At 42.6% G+C, this 21,558-nt stretch overlaps 1 protein-coding gene across 1 annotated transcript in view; it reads right to left on the bottom strand.

Moving 5' to 3' along the window:
- FMN1 (formin 1) overlaps positions 1-21,558 on the bottom strand; it is a 457,430-nt gene that overhangs the window by 326,924 nt on the left and 108,948 nt on the right. The window contains 1 exon segment of the mRNA XM_027553461.1: positions 11,738-11,855. Coding sequence (XP_027409262.1) covers positions 11,738-11,855 — 118 coding nt within the window.

Below are 21,558 nucleotides of genomic sequence, written 5' to 3'. Positions count from 1 at the left end.
AATACCAGACCACCTGACCTGCCTCTTGAGAAACCTATATGCAGGTCAGGAAGCAACAGTTAGAACTGGACATGGAACAACAGACTGGTTCCAAATAGGAAAAGGAGTACGTCAAGGCTGTATATTGACACCCTGCTTATTTAACTTATATGCAGAGTACATCATGAGAAAGGCTGGGCTGGAAGAAGCACAAGCTGGAATCAAGATTGCCGGGAGAAATATCAATAACCTCAGATGTGCAGATGACACCACCCTTATGGCAGAAAGTGAAGAGGAACTAAAAAGCCTCTTGATGAAAGTGAAAGAGGAGAGTCAAAAAGTTGGCTTAAAGCTCAACATTCAGAAAACGAAGATCATGGCATCCGGTCCCATCACTTCATGGGAAATAGATGGGGAAACAGTGGAAACAGTGTCAGACTTTATTTTTTTGGACTCAAAAATCACTGCAGATGGTGATTGCAGCCATGAAATTAAAAGACGCTTACTCCTTGGAAGGGAAGTTATGACCAACCTAGATAGCATATTCAAAAGCAGAGACATTGCTTTGCCAACAAAGGTCAGTCTAGTCAAGGCTATGGTTTTTCCAGTGGTCATGTATGGATGTGAGAGTTGGACTGTGAAGAAAGCTGAGCACCGAAGACTTGATGCTTTTGAACTGTGGTGTTGGAGAAGACTCTTGACAGTCCCTTGGACTGCAAGGAGATCCAACCAGTCCATTCTGAAGGAGATCATTCCTGAGTGTTCATTGGAAGGACTGATGCTAAAGGGGAAACTCCAATACTTTGGCCACCTTATGCGAAGAGTTGACTAATTGGGAAAAAACCCTGATGCTAGGAGGGATTGGGGGCAGGAGAAGGGGACGACAGAGGATGAGATGGCTGGATGGCATCACCAACTGGATGGACGTGAGTCTGAGTGAACTCTGGGAGTTGGTGATGGACAGGGAGGCCTGGCGTGGTGCGATTCATGGGGTCACAAAGAGTCAGACGCAACTGAGTGACTGAACTGAACTGAACTGAACTAACACTTAAGAATTGATGTTTTTGAATTGTGGTGCTGCGGACAACTCTTGAGAGTCCCATGGACAGCAATGAGATCAAACCAGTCGATCCTAAAGGAAATCAACTCCAAGTATTCACTGGAAAAACTGATGTGGAAGCTGAAGCCCCAGGACTTTTGCCACCTGATGCGAAGAGCCAACTCCCTGGAAAAGACTGTGATGCTGGGCAAGATTGAGAGCAGGAGAAGGGGGCAACCGAGGATGAGATGGTTGGATGGTATCATCAACAGAATGGACATGAGTTAGAGCAAACTCTGGGAAATAATGAAGGACAGGGAAGCCTGGGGTGCTGCAGTCCATGGGGTCGCAAAGAGTCAGACATGACTCAGCAACCGAACAACAAATGACGCTGAATACAGACATATCCTATGACCAGAAATCCCACTCCCCAGTATGTACCAAGCAGAAATGTGTTCCTTTGTGTGCTGAAAGACACACACAAGAAAATGAATAGCAACATACTCATAACAGCCCCAAACTGAGGACAACATGAAGGTCCATCATGGATGAATAAACACATCACAATACATTCATACAGTGAAGTGGTATAGAACAGTGAAAACAAGTAGATTACAGGTACCTACGATTACATGTTTGGTTCTCACAAGCTTAATGTTGAAGGAAAGCAGCCAGACACAAAATGAATCCACTTAGGTTCAGAAGCACTGAAACTAATCTATAGTGTTAGAAGTCAGAACTGTGATTTCTTTGGAGGACAAAGGTAGCTGTGATAGGAAGGGGGCCAGATAGGGCCCTCGGGGTTGTAGGCAATGGACTATTTCTTGATTTGCATGGTGGTTATGTTCACTTTGTTATAATTCATAGAGCTATTATACTATTTGTGATGAAATAAAAATTTGTATTCTAAAGCAAGTCAAGGAAAATTTACAAATTACATTTTTTCTTTGGACTTTGGCTTCCTCTCTCCCCTGTACTGTATATTGTGTATATGCATTACACATTGACCAAACCTTTCCATCAGAAGAAAGAACTACTCAACCATATAAATAACATTCTCTGAGCATCAACAAGATTACTCCTTAGGAACACCCTTACTTAATCTTGTAAGGTGGTCATGACTCAAGATCCACTAATCTCTCTAATGGGCAGAACAGTTCTTGGTGAGTTCTGAAAGTCTATTCCCAGGTGTTAAGTTTTCAGTTCAGTTCAGTTCAGTCGCTCAGTCATGTCCGACTCTTTGCGACCCCATGAATCGCAGTATGCCAGGCCTCCCTGTCCATCACCAATTCCCGGAGTTCACTTAGACTCAGGTCCATCCAGTCAGTGATGCCATCCAGCCATCTCATTCTCTGTCATCCCCTTCTCCTCCTGCCCTCAATCCCTCCCAGCATCAGAGTCTTTTCTAATCCTTTTAATTTGGCTCAAATAAAATTTTCCATTTCTTTCTGAGGTTGAGTGATTTTTTCATCAGCACTTGTAATATGAGCAATTTTCCACATGTATGCTACACTTCAACATAAACTGCTTTTTTAGAAAGCCAACTGTGGGAATTCCTTGACAATCCAGGCTTCCCAGGTGGCACAATGGTAAAGAATCCACCAACAAATGCAGGAGATGCAAGAGATGCAGGTTTGATCCCTGGGTGGGGAAGATCCCCTGGAGTAGAAATGGTGACCAACTCCAGTATTCTTTCCTGTAAAATTCCATGGACACAGGAGCCTGGTTGCCTACAGTTTATGGGGTCACAAAGAGTCAGACACAACTGAGCATACACGCATGCATGCACACACACACACACACACACACACACACACACACACCTTGGCGATCCAGTGGTTAGGACTCCATGCTTTCATGCCATGGACCCAGGTACAATCCCTGGTTGGGGATCTAAGACCCCGCAAGCTGCTTGGTGTGGTCAAAAAATAAATAACATAATAAGCTAGTTGTGATGCCACTGAATTTCATATATTATCTCATTTTATCTTTACAATAATTATTTTAAATTATCATCATTGCTCTTTTTAAACAGTTAGTACATGGAAGAGCCAAGCTTCAAACTCAACTCTATTTGATGCCCAAACCTATGAAACCCAAAGTAAAGGAAACACCAAACTTAAGCACATCCCTAAGATTTCCCTGGTTCAATTTCTTTCTCTCTGAGATCATCTTCTGCTTTTCCCATCTTACATTCTCACTCCTTCCTCTGGTAAAGAGTGCTCAAGAGTTTAGCCATGGAACCTTTGCTTTAGTTACTAGTCAGAAATACAGTCATTTGTTCTTTCTATCAAAGAGGAAAACACTCACCATGTCCCAACTGCTGTTTCTGGGAGGAGGGATCTGAAAGAGTGAGTGCCCTTTCTTGGCTGAGCTGGTGGGTGATCCCAGAACAGTAAAGGTGGACCAGAGGAAAGAATTCAATGCAAGTGAAAGATGTGTGCTGTGGGGGGAGTGGTAGAGGGGAGGGTACAGAGGTTGGAATGGTAGAGTGGTGCTTGGTGGAGGATCCAGAGAATAAGCACTGGGCAGCTGGCAATAGATTTGAAAAAGAGAAGAAAAATGAGGTCGCCTGGATAGAAATTTTCAGTAAAAAAAAAAAAAAAAAAAATAGTGAAAGGAGGTATTTGTGAAAATGTGGCACAGGATATGGCATATCAAACCTCAGCCTCACCTCCCCAAAAGAAGCTTCCAAGTAGATTTTAGTGCTTGTTTTATTTTCTCTAAAACATCATAAGACTACTGAAATACACAACCATTAAAATAAAAACATTTGTTCCTGTACCTCCTAAAATCAAATAACATGCACCCTGCATTTCAGCATACAAACTGAGCCCCATGAGCCCCACCTGAACTTTGCAAGAATTCACAAACCAGAAGCATTTTTATTTGCTTTACATTGCTTAAGTGAGACTAGACCATATTAAAGATACCATTAAAATTCCTATTAACAATTTTTATGAGTCAAAAAGCAGCATGAAATGACCCAGTTAATTTCTGTGGATGTGTCTGGTGAGCTGGCATGGTACCCATATCTCTCCTTTATTATTCAGATGGACTCACTCCAGTGCCATAATACTTTGTTGTTTTTTTTTTTAATAATCAGCATAATTCTTAAATGCTCCTGTTCCCATGTGCTTTCCTTGCTGGGGCTTTAATTGTTGTATGTTGGCAGGAAAAAAAAAAAACATTACTCAGTCTCCAATGCATTCCACCACCCCGATCCCCGACTTGAAGCTGTGGTTCTTCTCTTTCTTCTGTCATTTCAGCTCTCTTATTAATTACATGTATCTTTCAGTAAGTCATAACCTCTCTGGCTCTCATTTGTAAAACTAATAGGATTAATCACACAATTTCTGAGATGCTTGCATCTCTAAATTCTTAATATTCTAAAGTTTCAGATTCTGTATTTTAATCTCTTGCTTTTCGTCCTCTGAGCTAAAGACCTTTACTAATATTTCCTAGGACACAACATACGATTCCTGAGTCACTGGTCCACATTTTGGAATTCCCTCTGCTAAATATCAATTCTTAGTTCCCATTTGTGTTCAGGAAGTCAGTCTCCCTCCCCCACAGCTCCCAGATACATAGTAGAAGCCTGTACCACTTGTGTCACCTCTGATTTCTCAGTATAAGATGCAAAGTTTTACTGGGCCATTGGCACAGCTTCCAACTTCTGGACCATCACCCTAACTCCATGCAAGTGATGGTAACATGTTACAAAGGCCTGTGAAATATACAATGAACTAACCTATTGCCTAGACCATGAAAGAAGACACTTAGGAAAATCTGAATGGACATACGATATTAAAGGAAAATCCATTCATGGCTAACATAGCTTGTTAGCTATGAATGAAGTTTTTAAAAGTACTAGAGGCCAATGAAATATTCCAAGATATTTATAGCTCTCCCTGGCTGGTGGAGACAAGAACGTCTGACTCAGCAGGAAGGGTGGCAAACAGCTCTATCACTTCATAACCAAGGGAACCTAAATTAGAAACAAACCAGAAAGTAGGCAGATCTTTATCATCAAGCTGAGAAATGGGTTACCTAAATTACTCCAAATAGGGACGCTCCTGAGCTACTCCAAGGTTCTGGGTGGTGTGAATAAGCCCAAAGAGATGCCATACACACTGACAACTTGCCCACTCACAGTAACCCTGGTGCCTGCTGTTAGGTTCTATTTACTACATAACCACAGTGTTCCTCGAGTATGGTGGTCCTTGTGCCAGCCCCCAGTCCCAGGCCAGCTCTCAGGTACAGCCAGGGGAGAGAAGGGCAGTTCCAGATGCACGCTGAAAGAGAAACTAAAGACGCATAGTTCATTTTATTTTGGGAAAACATGAGGGCTTGCTTTCTTTGTCCTTTTTTTCTCCATTTTTTTCTTGGGTAATTAAGTGACTGACAGTTTCCTAAATGGTACCATTTTAATCTCGCACACATTAGCTTCATTTCCTCTTCGGATGTTGAAGTACACAGTATGATGGTGTACTTTTTAAATATCCTAATACTTAAATAATAATGAAAGAAATGTTTCAGGTCATTCGTTATAACACAAAATAGGAGATGAAGAGGAAAGGAGGCCCAGCTCTAGGCTGAGCATTTGCAGCAAAGGTTCTTCATCTAAACCTGGGGATGTGGCAGGAGGTGGGGCAGGGTGTCCACAGATGGTTGTGGGGTGAGGAGGAGGGTCTGAAAGACTGTAGATGCAAAATTAACTGCAATGTCTTCTTCCATAGCTTTCTATCATCGTTAGCCTTTTAAGGGGTCTCAGATACTAAGAATCACCAACCAGAGTAAAACTAAGGAACAGTAACCCTGAGATCAGATGGTCCAAACGTGCCCTTCACTCAGGCCAGCCCTGACCTCAGGAGGAAAATCTGAGTATCCAGTGTGTGTGACTCACTAGATTCGAAGGAATGCATTTGACTTTAAGGAAAAGTAATCACAAGATACAGTTTCACATCAAGTTTTTTTTTTTTTTTTCCAAAAAATAACATGCCTGGGAATACATTTAGACAAAATACAAGATATACCCCTATGTATCCATTTATTTAGTTTATTAAGTCAGAAAAGAAAACTTAAATAGGTTTAAAGATATGTTCCTGGTAAGAAATATTAAGCATTTTAAAGATCTCGATTCTCATCCCCACCTTCACATTAATTTATAAATAATGCAATTCCAATAAAAGTCCCAAAGGGAGTCTTTCAAAATAAGACTAAGTAAGCTAAAATTTTCTGGAAGAAAAAAATAAGAAACAAAAAAATTTTTGGAAGTATGCCTGGGAACTTGAACAGATTCTGAGATATATAGGTACAATAATGAAGATACTGGTACAAAATCCAAACACAAAGAGAAAAGAAAGCTCAAAACTGTCCTAAACTTATCCTGGAGAGGAATAATTACTCCAGAAGCTTGCTATACAATTAGCTACTTACAAAACCAGAAGCTGCCATTAGCTCTCTACTGCAGGCTAGGCCCTGAAATAAGTTTTCAATATGAAATGGACAAAAAGAAGAGAAGGAAAGAAGAGGTAGAAAGAAATCACTTAAGAAATGTAAACATAAAGCTGATATTTGAGTAGGGGAAGTCCTCTTAAGCCAAAAGAAAGGCCATACAATAAAATGAGAGTAGATTTGAGTATATAAACACCTTAAATTTCTATACACCAGAAAATACAAGTAAAGTAGAAAGCAAATAAGAGGAAAAAATAATTTCAGTGTTTTAAAAGTATTGATTTCATACTGAACACCTTTAGATAAGAAAATTAAGTTTGGCAATTAGCATGCATAAAAACCTGAAAAAGGCATAAACACTTTTATTTAGCCATTGCACAAGCAATGTATCCTAAATAAAGAAAACACTGATAAACTATTTATGTTATTTTCATCATTATACATTTCAAAAAATGAAACCTACAAATTAATCATTGTTCAATGCAGAAATCAAAGATAAGTCACATTTTCAAGTATAAAAAGCAATCTGTACAGTGAATTAAAAAAATTTTAAGTATTAAATTCACACAGGACTATCACCATTCACAATGGTGGAAATGATATCTCTATGAAACTCAATTTAGAGATTCTGTTTCACTCTGTGTTATTTCTAGATATTTCCAAACTTATTTTATTTTGTAATATTGGGAAACCACTGAAAGCCTATGGAGGATTTTCTGAGATCAGTAAACAAAGCCTCTATACTAAGGTGAAGTAGGAGTGCACAGGGCAAGGCTCTGAGTAATAGCCATTGTCTTTTTCTATGAACTGATTGGAGCAGAAAACATACCCTCCCACAGGATACAAGGGAGGAGCTTTTCTTCACGCCCTATGTGGTCAGGTACGATGTGGTACGTGTGTGCCAATTCTTTGCACAGACTGTCGGGCTTCAGAACCTTCTTTCACCTGGAGTCAGCCAGCAGTGTAACTGTGCTGGGTATCTTTCATTTGCCTCCCAGATCCACTCTTGCTCCTTCTGGGTCTTTTTCTGGGCTCTGCTGTCTGGCCTAAAGCAGACCCCAGTCCTCTAACTTCTCTTTGGATTTGGCCAAGAGGAGAGATGGCAGGAGACCAGAGAGCAGGAGAAGAAAGTCAGAGCATTCATTCCTCCAGCTCCCTCCCACGGGCAGGTCACCATGGACTGGCTGCATCCCTCCACTGAAGGCCACGGCTCCTGTTGGGTAGCCCCCTCCACACCACTCAGCCTCCCTCTGACATTATGGGTTTTCTAGCAGCTTCACCTGGCCCTGCCTGGGCTGTAAACACCTCCCATGATTACTAGCCCCAGAGAGCTGCTCCATCTCTCCTGCTTTTCCCAAACCCCATCCACAACCATCTCCATCTCCGTCTCTTTGTAAACCATCTCCAACAAACTGTCAATCAAATCATCCTCACTTGATCCCTGACAAGACCCTGGCTGATACAGTAATAGTATACAGAATTATCCAAAGACAAAATAAGTATAGCTAAGTGCATTTATTCTCCATAAAGCAAAATGGGAAAAAAAAAAAAAAAAAAAAGTAGCCTAATAGGGTCTATAAAATTCTTTCAAGTTTGAGATAAAAGTTTAACCCCATGTTACCTCTATGATTTGACTATTCTATGATACCCAGATCTTTATTATGTCCAATCTTTTTTTTTTTTTAGAAGACGTTGGGCCTGTTACAAACCCTTAAGTAACCTCACCACAGATAGGACAGCCTGTTAGAGGAGGAACAGAAGAGATCCCTGGGGATCTATCTCTGATAAGACAAACAGCTTTTGCAGCATTTAACTTAAAGGTAGACATTGACTTTTTTTTCATTTAGGTTCCCCTTGTATTGTTTCATACCTTTTCACTTGGTTGTGACTTAGTTTTACTTAGCCCTGGGCTTCACAAGGTAATCAAGTTTTCTCCACCCAGATGTTTCTGGTCTGCAGTGCAGGAAAGCAGCAGGGACTCAACCTGACTTAACCATTTAAGAATGTGATGAGCCCACTGAAAAATTCCTCCTAAAAAAAGCCAGACTATCCCACAAGCTTGTTTCGAGAGCAAACTTCTGTACTCAGGAGGAGGAGGAAAGACAATTCTGTGAACATGAGGGCTGTCACCTAGATTATAGTCCCCAGTCCAATTCCAAGGAATGCTTGGGGGGAGGGGATGGGGGGGAGGGGAGAGAGAATGCTCTTTTCACTCACAATAGCTTTGAGGCATCCCAAGCACAAAGCAGAACTGCATTGCTAATAATGTATGAAAGGACAGTACAGGGCTTGGGAAAAGGGATTCTTTCTCTTTTGAGCAGAGCGATTCAAATACTGTATGAATGAACACAGGGGACCCTCCCTGGTAGAGGTCAACTCCAACCTGCGCAAGTCCCTTGAGTGACAGCTCTGGTGAGCGCTAGTGCCCCTCTCAACTGGCACATCACCTGGGCTCTGAGAGCTGAGAGACTGGCAGTGGAAGGGCCCTTGATGGTGGATGCAGCGTCATCAGAATGGCAGCAGAGGCTCCAGTGGGAGCCAAAAGCTTTAGCTGCCAAGGGAGTGAGTTTGTTGCCGTGTCAGCAGCTATACATGATGCTGATGGCTTTGGCAGTGGCAGAAGAGTGCACCCTTGACAGTTGGCACCAGCAACAGTGGTCAGCTTCTCTCACATGGCTACGAGGGCTCCAGAAGCCATAGTTTAAAGGGACAGCTTCCCCTAGATCAGCTCTTTCTTTTTATCCTTGAACAAAAGTGATCTGACTATATCAGATGACCACCTAAGCCCTCAAAAAGACATCACTGAACGATGAACTCTGAACAGAGGGAAACACAAGCAGCGGCACATCCAAAGTAGCCAAGGGCAGCACAAGGACAGTGAGAGATTCAAGATGAAAAAAAACACCTCTGGGCCAGCCCTGCTGAGGACTGGGCTCCCATGCTGACAGCACAGAACTTTTACATCTGTGTGCTTAAACGCTCAGTTGTGTCTGACTCTTCGTGACCCCATGAACTGTAGCCCATAAGGCTCCTCTGTTCATGGGATTCTCCAAGCAAGAATACTAGAGAGGATAACCATTCCCTTCTCCAGGGGATCTTCCTAACCCAGGGATGGAACCCAAGTCTCCTGCATTGCAGACAGATTCTTTATCATCTGAGTCAATAGCATACTTGAAATACGAATGCTAGACTCCTGCTATCCCATTTCACTAAATGAATTATACATGCCAAGAAAAATTAAAAGCACTTCGAACACCCTAAAATATTTTGGATCTAATTTTTCTATCTCTGTGCTCCCTACTTCCCTAAGGGCAGGGAAACCAATGGAAATACCACAAAATGTATTAAGTTATAAACTATGTGCTTATAAGACTCCAGATTTCTCAGAACTTAAAATCACAAGGAAAGTGTTAACTTCCTCAAGATTAGCAATAAATGACAAGGCAACCATATGTTGGTATTGAGTCATGAAGTAAAAAGAAGTTTCCTGCAGGCATAGAGTATCTGCTTTAATACTCCGTAAAGTGTTATCAGCAGAGTAATTACTGCTACAAGGTTCATAAGAAAATAAGCACCAGACCTGGGAGCACAGAAAGTGAGCCACAGGACTGCCACCCATGGGAACCAGCTGGGGACTGAGATGCTTTCTCCAGACAACAGTCAGTCTTCTCTCTGTAGCAAGCTGTCCTTGTGCCAGCAGAATGCACCCAAGAGGACTGTTACTATTCATTGATTCCCCCCTCCTTTTCCCTCATCTAATCCCAGACCTTAGATTGCTCTGTGAACACACATTTCATGACCAAAAAAAGAGAGAGAGCTTGGAAAGCTTCTGACTTTGGGTGTAATTACACAGCAAGGTAATGACAGGACTCTGAGCTTCTAGAAACAGAAGAGGAGAGAAAGCAATACTCAGGAATCTCTATAGAGTATAAATGCCCCCAAATGTGATTTGACATAGACTGAAAAGTCATTTAGGACCTTTCTTTCTCTACTCAGCAAATGCTCATTATCACAAGGAAGACTGCCACCCCATTATACACTAGGAATAAGAACTCACAGGATTCTGGTTTTTCACTAAAGGGAGCCTCAGGACTTTTTGACTGTTCAAACTGTGCCAGATTATGGAAAAGACAACTTGGTAGGTGGTCAGTATTGCAGTCATAAGCATTCTGATTTTGGAAAAATCAAATGTAGGCAAGAAGAACGAAATAGTAATATACATTTTCACCAAGGCTATGATAGCTTTCACTCTGTAAGTCAAGCAGGTCAGAAAAAAATGTCATCAAGTCATTGTCTTGGGGGTAGTCAGAAGTTTGCAACTGTGTAAGTGGAGGCTAGAACTGAGATCCATTTGTGAAATCACTTACTGATTGTAACTTTATCATCTTTCAAAAAGCCTATGGATTACTAAACCATCCAAACTTTGATCCACTTATGTCAACCAGTCAACCAATAAGAACTGAAAGAAGTACTTCTTTTGTATAGCCATACAGACTGGTAATATATACAGATACCTAAGACAATCAGCAAAATGGAAGCCTATGCAAGAAATCTTCAAATATCAGGAAGAAGACAAAGAGGTTTCCTCAGAGATACATCAAAACACACATATATACAATTAAGACATAACCTCCTCCCATTCTTTTCTTTTTTAATTTCATGCGAACCTTTCACTTAAAAAGTAAAAATATCTAGATTCCCATTCTATTTAAATACGTTCAAGCAAAGCTCTGGGGAAGATTTCCAGGGAATTAGCTTGCTTCGAAATTGGCTATGCATTAAATAAAGCTTTGTTTAACAAAAGTGAAAGAGTAACTGATGGTATCTGTACATTCACTCTGCACAAGGTTCCTGTGGCTCAAAAGCATTACTTGAAGACAAAGAACAAATCGTATTCCAGCTCTGGAGACTCACACTCTGCCTCTGCCAGAAGCCCTGTCGGCTCACACACTCTCTGAGGGCCAACCACCCGCTTCCTGAAGAATCTGTAATCTACCTTCTCCATTAGTTCCCCCAAGGTTCTCCTCCTTTACACAAGTGCCCCCCTTCATTCATTTCACTGCATTCACCTTTCATCTCTAAGAGATTCATTCCTGATAAGTGTGCCAGGGGTCAATGTAACATCGAAACCAAAAAGAAAAGCCTTGAGCATTGCATTTTATAATGAAACAAAAACTCCAATTCTCAGAGTCTACTGAGCTAGAACTAAAAGCCAACGCAGCAAGAGATTCATTTCTGAGACCTGGCTTCTTTTCACATCACCTGCTTCAGTGTACTTCAATCCCACTTTTTCTTCTGTGTCCTTTGTCTTCGGTGGTGGCCAGACAGCCTGGAGTCTGCCAGGAATCCTATCATCCTGCTCAGTGGGGCTGTGGTCAGGCTGTGGGAAAAGTGGGCAGAGAAAAGTTTAAGTTCAATAAAATGTGACCAGAGCCAACTAAACCCTGAGTTGCATACTGCTCTCACTCGCTGCAACTGAAACAACTCACTACAATACAATCCTTTTCCAGAAACATAAAGTGATCAGCTGGAGTGGAAAAATGAAACAACTTAAGGCCAAGTATTACACAATCTTCAATAAGTGATTTTCAGCATGTAACTCTTTTAAAAAGCCATAAATACACTCTGAGCTGAAGATACAGATGTACTATAACTTGGTACATTTATACTATAATTTGGTACATTTATAGGTATGTTTACAAATATTGCCCAAACAACTCCAGGGTTAAAGTTATAAACCAGCTTTGCACTTTCCATGAAGATTAGTTCTAGGTCAAGATAACACTTCTCTAAGACATTCACATTGATCAATTCTTTTTTTTTTCTTTCCTACCAAAAAAAAGAATGATATGGCTGTCACTTTCAAGCTATTTTTACAGGGGTTGATTTTACAACCAGAAGAATGCTATATTGTATTTAGTTTTTAACTGCAACCCAAGCTAATTTTTCTAAAGACCTTAAATTTAACATTTTAACTGATCAAATGTATGAGGGAATGATAATTATATTCAAGGTGAAACTAAGCAAAAACTTCTACTCACTGCCCTTATGAACTTTTAAGATCCACTGAACAAGTGCTTGCTGCTGCTGCTGCTGCTGCTGCTGCTAAGTCGCTTCAGTCGTGTCCGACTCTGTGCGACCCCATAGACGGCAGCCCACCAGACCCCCCCGTCCCTGGGATTCTCCAGGCAAGAACACTGGAGTGGGTTGCCATTTCCTTCTCCAATGCATGAGAGTGAAAAGTGAAAGTGAAGTCGCTCAGTCGAGTCCGACTCCCAGCGACCCCATGGACTGTAGCCTACCAGGCTCCTCCGTCCATGGGATTTTCCAGGCAAGAGTACTGGAGTGGGGTGCCATTGCCTTCTCCAAAGTGCTTGTTAGTCCTTACAAATTTCCTGAATACTTTTTTAAACAACTGTAACAGTTTTCACAAATTAGATGGTTACCATGTGCTAACTTCATTTATTCTTCAACACTACCATATAAAATTATTTTCATCATTTTGCTGATGAAGAGATTGAGGCTTAGAAAAGATCAAGGTCACCCAACCAGTAATTGGTGGAGTTAGAATTATAACCCAGGTCTCATTCTAAACCCAGTCCTCAATCAGGATATCTTATAACCAACACAGAACATTTTAATCACATCACAAACATGTATTTGGCCAAGTGACCAATTTTCAAAGGAAAAATACAGTTTTCACAAAGGTATAATTAATTAAATGGGAAGGAAGTCTGGGCTACATTTCCATATCGCATTGATTCTGATGCTGCCTGGTTTTTATAAGCACATTTACTATTAATGCTTAAACTCAGAGTGACAGTTTCCCTTTTTGATCTGCACACCTTTCTTACAACAATCCAGAGAAATATAAGAAAGAAAGAAAATACTCCAACTCCAAAATGTCCAACTCCAGACTCGTTATAAGGACCACTTGATTATACCATGTTTCACCTACAGGAGGGTCACTAAGAGTAGGTAACTAAGACCCTCTTTGACAGGAAACCTGAAAAGAAACATGGCCACATAACACTTTATGACAAATCACACAACCCAACTGCTACGTACGCTTTTGGAATCTGAGGGGCCATCCGCAGGCCTTGACCTTGACCGCTCAAACACAGCTCTTAGGGACTCCTTCTCATGCCTCATCTTGCGCTTGAGAGCTTCCAGCTCAGAGGTGTCAGCCGTGGTCCCCTTTTTGGGGGGACGGATGAATAAGGCTTTAAAGGCCTCCAAGGCTGTTTCTGGAGGCTTTGGCTTGACCTCTCCTCCCTGGGTTTGGGCTTCTCCAGGGTTGCTCTGGCTCTCCTGAGGTGCACCACAGCCCATCTCTTCCCCCTTGAGCTGTTCAGGGTCTTCTGGCTTCGGTTCGGCTTTGGGGACGTCAATGTTGAGCAGCTGAGACAGCTGCTCCAGGAGAGTGGGAGTGGCCTTTGGATAGCTTGTTTTCTCTCCCATCTTCACTGCTGGAGGCCCTGCCTGCGCTAGGGACCGCTGGACTGGCTGGGTCAACTTGAGCAAAGCCAGGTCCCCATCCTTTGGTTTAATTTCAGTGATGGTCTCCCCGCCCTCGGTTGTGGCTCCCTTCTTCAGCACACGAAGCCCACTGAAAAAAGCTGGAAGCTGGAAGGACTTCTCTCCAGGGACTTCTTTTTTAGAAGAGGTGTTCTCGGTGACACCAAGACTTGAGTCCTGGTCTGCTACCACAGCTGGAGCCATGGAACCTTTTTCTCCCGCTTCTTGCTGGCAGGGGCTGTGCTGTGTCTGAAGGCCACCTTTGTCGGGTTCCAACTTGTAGCTTATCTCCTGCAGAGTTCTTTGAGGACTTTCTCCACTGAGCTCTGCATCACCCCTGTCACCAGGGGCGGTATTTTCCCTTCCACCTCCTGGCTTTTCTTGGGGCTCCTCGGATGGCTCAGATAAAACAACACCAGTGGATCTGGGGCTATTGGTCTTGCTTCCCTCTTCTGGTTCCTGGCCTCCATCATCAGAATCAGAATCAATGGTGGTGTTCACCAGGGTCCCTCGAACCAAAATGACATTGTCTTTGTTCATATTCAAAGCAGCGAGTGGAAGCAGCTCTTGTCCAGGGAGAGAAATCCTGGCCTCTGCTCCTCCCCTAGGACTTCCCTCCAACTCCGTCTGCGTCTCCACCTTTGTCTTCCCATCATTTCCATGGTCAAGTGGAACCTGAGCCTCTACCTCCTGCAGATCCGATCCACTACTGGGCTCCACCACTAAATTACGGAAGGCTTTCAGCACTGCGTCTTCCTCTTCGGGTTTCACAGATTCCAATTTACTCGTGAACCCAAAGAGGGATTTCATAGAGAACTTGGTAAGGATCGACAGCGCCGGGGCAAGTCCGGCTTCAGGTTGTTCTGGTTTCGAGCCATCACTGCCATTCAGAGCGTTTCCAACTTCCTCCATGTCCCAGCAGTGCCCTGGGTGGCAGTTCTCACTTCTGCTACCTTCCCCTGCTCTCTCAGTTTCTGCACTCCATCGGCTCTTAACTTCCAGAACGGAGAGCACAGGACCGGCCGGTGGACTCAGCCGCAGCGCGAGCACACTTGGCCCGGCCCTGGTCCCTCCCGAGCCCTCCTTCCGGTTTGCGCGGGGATGGGGCGCCCCGGGCAACTGTAAAAAGTCGGCGGGGCTTTATGGCCAGAAGCAGCTGAGGCTGCGCACCTTACTACACACGGACTGGGAGGCTGCTCCTCTGGGACTTCCGTATTTATTCCCCGGGACAAAAGGCTTTTTGTCGTAGGGAAAATCAGCCTGCCCCTACTCAACCCAGCCCAGGATTTGCCACGAGCTCCGCCCTAGTGCCCGCGGTTCTCCTGGTGGCTTTCAACTTCCTCATTGGTGAGCAAGGGAAGCTCCAGAGAGTGCTGATCGGGCAAGCTGTTCCTGACAGCCTTCAACCACCTCCCCGCCCCTCCACTCCCAGAGCAGCCCAGGAAGTTCAAAAGTGAATCAGCAGAAAATGACTGAAATACGTCTTGCGGGCTCTCTTTTGCCATGTAAATCACGGTCAGAAGCCTGTGCCATCCAAGCAAAAAAAAGAAAAAAACAAAAAACACCCCAAAACTAGCGCTGCACACAGACTGACAGCCACTTACAAAGCCCAAAGTAAAGAAAGAAACAGATCATCTCAAAAGTGCCAAGGACTCCAAAAAGCAGTTAATTTACTACCCCTGAAGCTTTTTCTTTCTTTCTTTTTTTTAAGTGCTTTCTTCCGCTTCCCTGCAGGTTTCATCTGGAATGCAGATTTTAGCTTCCAGGGAAGGAAAACCAACAAGACTGGTTTCAGATTACTGCTGTTTTAGCTCTGCCCTGCTGCCACAGTGTTCTACAAACAGGTACTTAGGCAAGTACGCCCACCACGCCCACTGTCCACCAGCCTCAGGGTGGTAGAGTAAACAGCCCCAGTCAGGGAGGAATAACCCTTCACTCTCTTGGGCTAACCTTGGGCTTCTGTTCAGCAGCTCTGACTTCCTAGCTTTCTTAGGAATCCTGCTGCCCAAAGGGCACCCCTCTGTGCTTCAGCCATCCAACCAACAAATTGAAACCTAGCATGGTACAAAGTAACACACAACCTGCCTTGTTAGGCAAAGCAATTCATAAAAAAGATCCCCAAGAAGCCACATTTCCCTACAGGGAAAAACATCTGAAAGGTCTCTATCAGGGCTCTGTCACAGACCCATTTGCCTAAAACAAAAACAGGAAAGACAAAACCACCACCAAACATCAGCTCAGTGTAGTTTCCAATGCTGTACAAGCTGGGAACCTGGCAATGAAGGACATGGAAAAATTGCAGCTCTGTTTCCTAGCAGCATACCTGCCTCTTGGGGCAGCTTCCTGTTGTACCTGAAGGTCTCAGTGTTTACCAGATCCTATTGAGTCAGCAGGCATTTAGTAAGCACCTGGAATGGATAAGGCACTATGCTGGATCAAGAGAGCCAAACTGGCTTAATAGTCATCATAGGTTAATAGTAATCACTGACTCTCTGAATAAAGCTACAAGAAGATTGAGCCCAAGCGTTAAATGCAAACAAATTTATTCTGCAAAACAGAAGCTGTAGCCATAAGCAAAACAGCTGTCTTGCTTTATCTGCAGCAGGGAATGGCTGTGGCTTCCACACTGCTAACTTGAATTGTGTTCTCCACTGAGAAATTCTGATCACAATAATAAATTTCCAGTGCGATGTGTTCAAAAGAAACCTTCACACAAAAAGCGTACATATGATTATAGCCCATCAACTCTTATAGGAAAATTAAAACAGTGCTTCCTCATCCCTGATTTGACCTTGTGTCTAAATGGATACTTTCCTGGTTGCTCCTGATCCCAGCATATTTTGAGATTATTAAATAGGGCATGGTTAATCAAAAGGCCACCACAACACTCAGGAAAATTCATTCGTGCTATTTAAGCCTCATAACAAGCTTCCTATCTAAAGGAAATGCCTGTTGATAAAATCATACTTCTGCTTCTTCAGGACAGAGAAAGAAAAAGGAATCATTACATCAGATCATAAGATCAGTCTTCTGAAGAACCATGTAGACCAGTCAACATATGGGTGAGGGGAAGAGATATGGCACATATTTGTTGTTCTTTAACCGAGAAAGCTCCATTTTCTCAGACGTAATTACTGATTTCCAGAATAAGTTGCTAAGCACTTTCAGCAGATATGGGCAAAATGGGACATAAACTAGAAGACTCTTCTACACTACAGCATGGAGTGGAAATATAAAGTTCTAGCACCTTCTCAATACCCACGGACATGAATACAACGTCGTGGGAATCTTGGGTCCCAGGGAGACAATTTGATTCCAGTCCCTCGGCTTAGGGTAGATAAGGTGTTCTTAGGTTCATTTTAAAAATGAAGCAACCATGGCCAAGAGAATGCAACCAAGCAAAGGCGCACAGCTAATAAGTGGATGATACTAATAATACACAACATTTATTAGGTGTTTACAAGCACTGTTCTAGTTGCTCCATGTGTATTAACTGATTAGTACATCTAACTATGGGCTTCCCTGATGGCTTGGTGGTAAAGAATCCACCTGCAAAGCAGGAGGCACAGGTCTGATCCCTTTGTGGGGAAGATCCCTCTGAGAAGGAAATGGCAATCCACTTCAGTATTCTTGCAGGGGAAATCCTATGTACAGAGGAACCTGGCAGGTTACAGTGCATGGGGTCACAAAGGAACAACTTAGCAACAAAATATCAACAACATCTAACTATGAGGTTGGTATTATTTTCTTTTTCCTGTTTGGAAACTGAGGCATGGAAAGATGATGTAACTTGCTCATATTCACAAGAAGAACTGGAACTTGAATCAAGGCAATCAGGCCACAGAATCCACAGTCAGTCTTCTAAAAGCCTGAGCCCTGCTTCCTGCCATAATAGGACTCCACATCCACCTACATCTTAAAATGTGCAGGCGTGTCAGCCCAGTTAGGTGGTGGGGTCTCACTAGGGCATGTATTGTACCTTACCCTCTGAAATGATACCGAAGACTGACTTCATGAAAAGAAAAAAAAATATGAGTGGGACCATTCTTTTCCCTTGTAAATTTAGAGGGGAAATCTAGACGGGCTACTTAGAAAAAAATCAAGCAAAAATTCCCTAGCTGGCTTGTCTACTGGTCACAGACAAGACACATAATCCTTAGGACTCAAATTTATCAAGAGGCTTTCCATTTACCTATACAGTTCTCCTTCATTTAGCAAAGTGAACTATCACAAAGATGCATTCATCCAACAATCATTGTCAAGCACCAACTCTGTACGACATAAAGATGAAGAAATTCCAGCCCTCCACCTTGATGAAACATGAAGTTTAATAGGGGAAATCAGCCAAGAAAGAGGTGATTCTTGTTCAGGGACTGTAACTTAGTACTTTATACTCCAGACTCAGTTTAATTAGCAATAGGTGGACCTAAGACAATTTTGAATGAAAGCAAGTTATGACCATAAAAATATGAAGATAAGTAAGAAAGGGCAGCATGGTAATTTAAAGAGATTTTTGAATATTGACTCTTTCAGGACACTCATTCTCATGACCATGAGAAATGTTACAACATCTGGTCATTTAGGGAATGGAAAAATGTTTCAGACCATAGTAGTTTTCAAACAAGCAGCCTACAAGTCTGATCTTAGTTGGGCGGTCTTGAAAAATTCATCTATTTAATGCTCTAACATTCTCAGAGGAAAAAAGAATCACCTTTTGGACATTATTTTTGTCTTATTCTATGAAAGTGAAAGTGGAGAGTGAAAAAGTTGGCTTAAAGCTCAACATTCAGAAAATGAAGATCATGGCATCTGGTCCCATCACTTCATGGGAAATAGATGGGGAAACAGTGGAAACAGTGTCAGACTACTTTTCTGGGCTCCAAAATCACTGCAGATGGTGACTGCAGCCATGAAATTAAAAGACGCTTACTCCTTGGAAGGAAAGTTATGACCAACCTAGATAGCATATTCAAAAGTCAAGACATTACTTTGCCAACAAAGGTTCGTCTAGTCAAGGCTATGGTTTTTCCTGTGGTCATGTATGGATGTGAGAATTGGACTGTGAAGAAGGCTGAGTGCAGAAGAATTGATGCTTTTGAACTGTGGTGTTGGAGAAGACTCTTGAGAGTCCCTTGGACTGCAAGGAGATCCAACCAGTCCATTCTGAAGGAGATCAGCCCTGGGATTTCTTTGGAAGGACTGATGCTAAAGCTGAAACTCCAGTACTTTGGCCACCTCATGCGAAGAGTTGACTCATTGGAAAAGACTCTGATGCTGGGAGGGATTGGGGGCAAGACGAGAAGGGGACGACAGAGGATGAGATGGCTGGATGGCATCACTGACTCGATGGAGGTGAGTCTGGGTGAACTCTGGGAGTTGGTGATGGACAGGGAGGCCTGGCGTGCTGCGATTCATGGGGTCGCAAAGAGTCGGACATGACTGAGCAACTGATCTGATCTGATGATACATGCTTTTAAAGTACCCACTACGCAAAAACAGCCAAGTTAACAGCCAAGACTTTCTCCTTTACAACCTCACCTGATTCTCTTTTATTCTAACCTCAAGATACTTAATAATAGCTACCTGTGCAAAAGGCCAGATTAAAAATTATCTACTTTGGACAACTAGTTGAAATAGGCATGATCAATATCAGGTAGGATAACTCACATGTTGCTCTTTGTAACTATTTGGTACCCAGCTTGTGAAAACTGAATACAGAATTTATGTGGAGAATTTACTACTAACGAATTCTCCACGTTCCTCCCATCTCACCATCTTCTCAGATTGAGGCTGGAGTTAACTGAACCTCATGTCAATAAACATTCCAATAAACACCGTTCCAATAAACAACACCTGGTGAGATAAGCCTAAAAAAAAGGTAATAAACAAAAAAGAAGGGCTATCATTTCCTGGAAGTAGTAGAACCTAGCTTCTTGATTCTCATAACAACTAAAGGAATGAGCATTAAAAAATTTTCAAAATCAATTTGCAGAAATGGCATACTGTCTAAAGCAAAAACTTCCTAAAGCCCCTCGCGCCCCACCTCACACACGCTTTGCAGTACTCTCCCATGTCACTCAGCTTAGAGAATTCCTTCCCACACATATTCTCATAAAACCCTCTCCGAGCACTCTCCCAGAAAGGCAAGGGAAAAGTGAGATTAATTTCATGGTATTAGGCTAAATTTCTCATGTTTCTCCTTATCCAATATGCTCCAAGTTCTGGGCCTGATTTTTCATGACTACTTCCAGCTTCTAGGGATTCAACTAGGTTCCTGGAATGACTGCTCAAGAAAAGTAGAAGTTAAAATTGGTAAGAGTATGTAAGATTGTAGAAACTATTTCTGTGGAAGAAAAGTGTTTAGAGCAATGGACTGGGAAAAGTAAATAAGCAGACTATGAAGAAAGATATAAGTGAGGTAATGGGGTTTTGGAGGTTCAAGAAGCATGTTTTAAATAAGTGACACTTAACTAAGTGAGCTCTGAGGAAATAACGCCATACAAGTACTCAAAAAGACATTTGTTAAATGAATGAGGCGTCAGATGAAAGAAGTATAAGATAATGGAAGAAGATGGGTGGAATCAAATGGTTGGGAGGCTTAAGAGGATTTCAGAAGGACTAGAAGTCAATCAGCTCAACATTCATGTTTTAAAGATGGAGACATTTGGAGTCAAGAGAAGCTAGCTAACTGTACCAGTTCACGAAGCTCAAGTACAACCATAGGATACAGCATCTTCTTTAAGTTCATTTTCCACGTCTTGAAAATGGAGTTATGAGGCCAAACTGAGGCCAGAACTGGAGGCCTCCCCACGCTTCTCCTTCCATGTCAGGCAGTGCTCTGCCAGGCTTCACTATGCGAAATCCCCCTGCTATCTACTGCAGTGCTTCAAACAGCCCCTCTAACTCAGCCTCAGAAAAGCTAGCAGCTGTTTTCACTGATTGAAAACAAAACAGGCTGCATCTGCTGACAGCAACAACCGGACTCGGGGATTAAGGCCTTCTTCCGTCGAGCTGTCTTGGTGCTAAATGTTTCTAAGACTGGTTCCACTGAGCTGTATTCAAAGTTTCTGTGGAAGTGGGTTGAATGTTGGTAACAAACATTCCCTTCTCCTCTGAAAAGGAAGAGGAGAGGCCAAGGCATACTCGTGAAGCTGTAGAAGAGTTAAGAACCTGGCCTTGGGTTCTGGGCTCACATCCTACCCTATTCCTGCAAGAAACTTGACCTTGGGCAAGTTATATAAGCAACCTGTGTCTCAGCTTCCTCTCCTAAAAGCTTGGAATAAAAAAGGCTCTTTCTGTGTGGGTTATTAGAAGGATTAAATAAATGAATATGTGTTTCGCATTCCATCAGTGCCTGATACAAAATAAGTCCCATATGGATGTGATATGTTTTCAGAACATATCACAGGAACAGCTTTCTTAGGGGCATCAACTAATATCTAACAATGTCTTTTAACCTTGTCAATATGAAGCAAGTATTTACCCATGAAATGAAGGCCCAAGCAGGAAACTGGCCCGCCCAGCTCGCTCTTACCTATGCTCCCGGACAAAGGAGCCATTTGGTC

Source organism: Bos indicus x Bos taurus, chromosome 10 (genome assembly GCF_003369695.1).
Source record: "Bos indicus x Bos taurus breed Angus x Brahman F1 hybrid chromosome 10, Bos_hybrid_MaternalHap_v2.0, whole genome shotgun sequence".
NCBI classification, from domain to species: domain Eukaryota; kingdom Metazoa; phylum Chordata; class Mammalia; order Artiodactyla; family Bovidae; genus Bos; species Bos indicus x Bos taurus.
Note: the sequence above shows the minus strand (reverse complement) of the source record. Positions and strands in the feature narration are given on the sequence as shown.